The sequence below is a fragment of the Kryptolebias marmoratus genome, linkage group LG9, assembly GCF_001649575.2.
Source record: "Kryptolebias marmoratus isolate JLee-2015 linkage group LG9, ASM164957v2, whole genome shotgun sequence".
Taxonomy (NCBI): Eukaryota; Metazoa; Chordata; class Actinopteri; order Cyprinodontiformes; family Rivulidae; genus Kryptolebias; species Kryptolebias marmoratus.
The window spans coordinates 5,369,843-5,373,988 of NC_051438.1; the positions used below are offsets into that span (position 1 = coordinate 5,369,843).

The 4,146-nt window shown below is 38.5% G+C and overlaps 1 protein-coding gene across 3 annotated transcripts in view; it reads right to left on the reverse strand.

Annotated features, from left to right (window-relative positions):
• Positions 1–3,667, reverse strand: part of mmadhcb (metabolism of cobalamin associated Db) — a 14,484-nt gene extending 10,817 nt beyond the window's left edge. The window contains exons 1-3 of one of the 3 annotated variants that reach the window (XM_017423167.3): positions 3,509–3,667; positions 3,376–3,415; positions 1,969–2,006 (exon numbers count right to left, since the gene is read on the reverse strand). In XM_017423167.3, the coding sequence (XP_017278656.1) occupies positions 1,969–1,986 (18 nt within the window). In that variant the 5' untranslated portion in view covers positions 1,987–2,006; positions 3,376–3,415; positions 3,509–3,667. Of the gene's footprint in view, positions 1–1,968; positions 2,007–3,375 lie in introns of all 3 variants that reach the window. The other 2 variants (XM_025007417.2, XM_037977593.1) reach the window with 2 other exon arrangements.
• Between the last annotated feature and the right edge of the window lie 479 nt (positions 3,668–4,146).

The following is a 4,146-nucleotide window of genomic DNA, read 5'->3' on the forward strand; positions in this document are numbered from 1 at the left end:
ATGAACGGTTGAAATAGCTGAAAAATTGTGGAAGGAGATAGGTGCCGAAAAACGTACGGAATAGTTAAAGAATAGATAATAGATAATAGATAATAGATAATAAAGAGAAACAGGAAAACAATGGTGTGAATGCTATAAAGCATTCACACAATAATAGATAATAGATAATAAAGAGAAACAGGAAAACAATGGTGTGAATGCTTAAAAGCATTCACACAATTAATTTCCAAAAATATACGGGGGAGGAGCAGCATCCAGATGTCATCAGGTGGTGCTCAGCTTTCCCTTCATGCTTTGACCCTTAACAAGAACGCCCTCCACTGACGACCAGCATGATATTAGAAAACCTTGAGATGTTCAATATTATTGTTTAATATTGTGATGACGATAATAACTGAGATAAATCCTGCCTTTCTGTTCTGTCTGCATGATATCAAGACCATTGTGGTGTCACGCTCAGAGTCTGTGTTGTGAATGACTCTCAGCTACTACCACATCCTACTTTACCCCAATATCTGTAAACTGACTGAGCTGCAGCCATTTTTGTGTTTGCTAAAGCCAATTAGCTGGGGCAGCCATCTTAAATTGGGTTATCAGTTGTAGATGTTCATCTAAAACTGTTTACTTTCATTGAAATCCATTCAGTGGTTTGTGAGATATTTTGTACTACAGTTCTTGTGCAACCAGTTAGTACTTGGATTATAAATTGGGAATGGCTCACAGATACTACCACACCTAAATTTAGCTCAATATCTGTTAAAAAGGTCAAAACTTTCAGGATTAAAGTCTTAAAATTAATCCCCCAAAACCTCAGATTTCAACAGAAGTTGTTAAACTATAAATCTAAGATTAAAGTTGTAAATTTACAAAAAGACATGGATATTCTCTGATATGCAAGAGATAAATTAACAGGAAAAAACTCAAACTTATGCCTTTTATTTTCACAAACTGGTCATTTAAGAATTCAATAACCTGCTGAGACTTTCTGGTAAATTTAGGACTTTGATTCTTGAATTTTTGACTTTTTTTTCTTGCAATTTTATACTTTCCAACATAAGAAAATTCAAGGTATTTTTTTAAGTAAATACATGACAGAAATGTTGACATTTCAGCAATTTTTCTCCGAATTTTGCAACGTCCACCAGCTGCTTTTGTTATTTATTTAAACTGGCACGAATATGTTGTTGTAGATGAGTGAAAATGAGATGTTATTACACAGAAAATACAACTCTTATTCATGCTGAAGTGAAGTATTTTATCTTAAATTGAGCAACACTGGAATTTGTTCGGTGAGAAAACCTCCCACCGATTGATTCACTAGAATAATAAAATGATTCAGTCCTGAACTTGTTCAGATGAATCCAGTGAACAGAGGTTTTTCTTTATTTTCTTCTTCCTAATGAGGTTTCTTATTGAGGTATTTAATTTAGTTTAATATTTTGGCTGTAACATCAGGAGGTGTTACAGTATTCTGAGGTCTACACCAGTGGTGTCCAATCCAGGTCCTGGCGGGCCACCAACGTGCATGTTTTAGGTAGTTTCTTGCCCTTCGGCAGGTCTTCAAGTTCTGCAGAAGCCTGTTAATTATTCAGACATTCAGATCAGGTGTGTCAAAGCAGAGAAACGCCTAAAACATTCAAGACAGCGGCCCTCCAGGACCAGGACTGACCACCACTGGTCCACACAGTAAATGCATTTATGTATGTTCTGCTGCTTCTCGTCCCTGGATGGTGCAGCGGGGGGCAGAGGAGAGTGTGTTAGACCCGCAGAGGAAGAATGCAGGAGAACATAAGGCCGAAGGGGTTTTTATAAAGACACTTGGCACGGGAGCACGTTTGTTTTAAAGTTTGTGAGTTTTATCGGTTTTTACAACAGCCACCACAGCCTGGACAGAAGATTGACGGTGTCTGAATTAAAAGTGAAGGAAATGAAAACATTCAGTTTGCTAGAAGCTAAACTGCTGCTCACCTGACTCACACAGGCCATTCAGCTGTGTCACAGGTCACCTGCAGAGGTCAGAGGTCACAGGTTGAAGCGTGTCTAACAGTAACTCAGTTTAACATCAGCTGTAAAACACTTTCACAGAAAACCAAACAACATATTCAAGTTCAAAATACTGCAGACTTCAGGCACAGTCCTTTAAAAAGATCACGAAAGGCCTAGCATTCCTGGAGGAATGCCTATCACCCACAGAGTTTTACACTGAGATCATCTCATGATGAGATGATTCAGCTGCTTTTTAACATTGAACCTGATCTCATGTGACAAGTCCTCAGTACGTGTTGTGACTTGACAGAAAATGACATGGAATCCAGATTTTTGCACAGCTTTTGGCTTTTAAAGACTATGGTCTTAAACTTTTGATCAGCTGAAAAAATCATGTTTGAGTGTAAATGCAGTTTGCAGAAAATTCCCTGCTCAAAAGTCTCTTGCACCGATTTTTTCCTTTAACATTGTGAAGCTCTTCTTAGAACCTTCTTAAGATCCAATAGTGCAAAATGCAAATTCTTGCAATTTTTTGACTGGTCTTAAGATTTTGATCAGGAGTGTATCAGTCATTGCCCAGTCCACTCTGTGTCCAGTGGTGCTCCCGCACGTGCTCGAGGGGGAACGCAGGAGCACCACTGTGGACACAGAGTGGAGCGGGTTATTTGTTACAACCCGGGCACGCGCGGGAGCGCGACTGTTTTCGTGTTAGTCGTGTTGTCATCTGATGACAGAGAGCTAAAGATGGAGAGGGAGAAAACTGAAGAGGCAGAAAGATAAAGATATAGGCATGAAAGATGAAAGCTTTTCAAGAGGAGGCCTGGAAATGTTCAGGTCAGCTAAAGCTACTAATACTAATAATAAATAACAAGTTACAGCTGTTTACTGATCAGTATTTACAATACAACAGCTGAGAGGATGGAGAGAAAGATCCAAACTTGAGAGCCCTGATCTTAATCAACTATGATGTGTTTAATTTAAATTAATAGATCAGAATTAAGGAAAATCATGTTGAATCTATGATGTTTGTGTGTATTTCTGGGAGTTTTTTTTTACATGATTTTAAAAGACAATCAGCTGATGAATAGATAAGCTGTGTCTGGCAAAACCTTTTATATACAACTGTATACATTTGGGCAGATAGACTTAAACACAGATAATGTAATACTTAAAATGTGAATGTGGGTGTATGTGTATGGTTGGGGGGAGGGGGAGTGAGGGGGGTTCACGCTATGTTGTCCCACATTGACATTCCCAAATGTTGGCAAGTATGCTTTAAATGTTTACAGCTGGACCCTGTCGAGGATATTTGTTCATAACCCGGTTCTGTAAAGTTGTCCGAACCACCACAGACAGGATAACAGGTTAGCAAAAGCGGAAAGGTCTCACCTGATGAAACGCAGTATCGACAAAGTGACTCTTCTTGTTCCTGAAGGACGAAAAGTAAACAGCAGCTTTTATTTTGAAAGTGCCACTGCCTTCGGACTTTTTAATCCTTCAAATTACAGAGAAAACCACAAACCAGCTGTTCCTTCTTCTTACACAGAGACGAACTTTAAGTATTAATTAATTTTAGCCCCGTGTCTTGTTTTGTTTTATTGCAGGTTGGTACACAGGCAGACTCTGACCTAGACTGAATCTGCGCATGCGCGTTTGTGACCGGAATTTCCTCTGCTTTTTACAAACAACTCCAGCGCTCACTACCGCCACCTCTGGTATGGAGCGGAGTGACACGAACTGTTTTTACATGTTCAAAGAACATAAAAAGGTCCAGACCCCATCCCTCCCCTCTCATCAGTTAGATAAATAATATTATTATTATCATTAATAATAATAATAGTTAACAACTATCTGTGTGCATTAATATAAAAGAAAAACGAACAGAAACTGGAATTAGTGTTTTAGGTGCATTTACAGAGAAAACAGATGGTGTTAATGCTGAGCTGACTGTCAATGTAAACTATCACCATTCTTCTCATTAGTTAAGGATTTTAAATGATTAAAAACATGTGGACTCAGAGTTTAGGACAAGTAAAATTTGTTTCTACAGTAAACCTCGTAAAGTTGTCGTTCAGAGTTCGCATGTTTCTCCTTAGAACTAGAAACCCAGATATCCTCCGCAATTTCTTTTGGCTTTTTGTCATGGCAATGTATCATTTT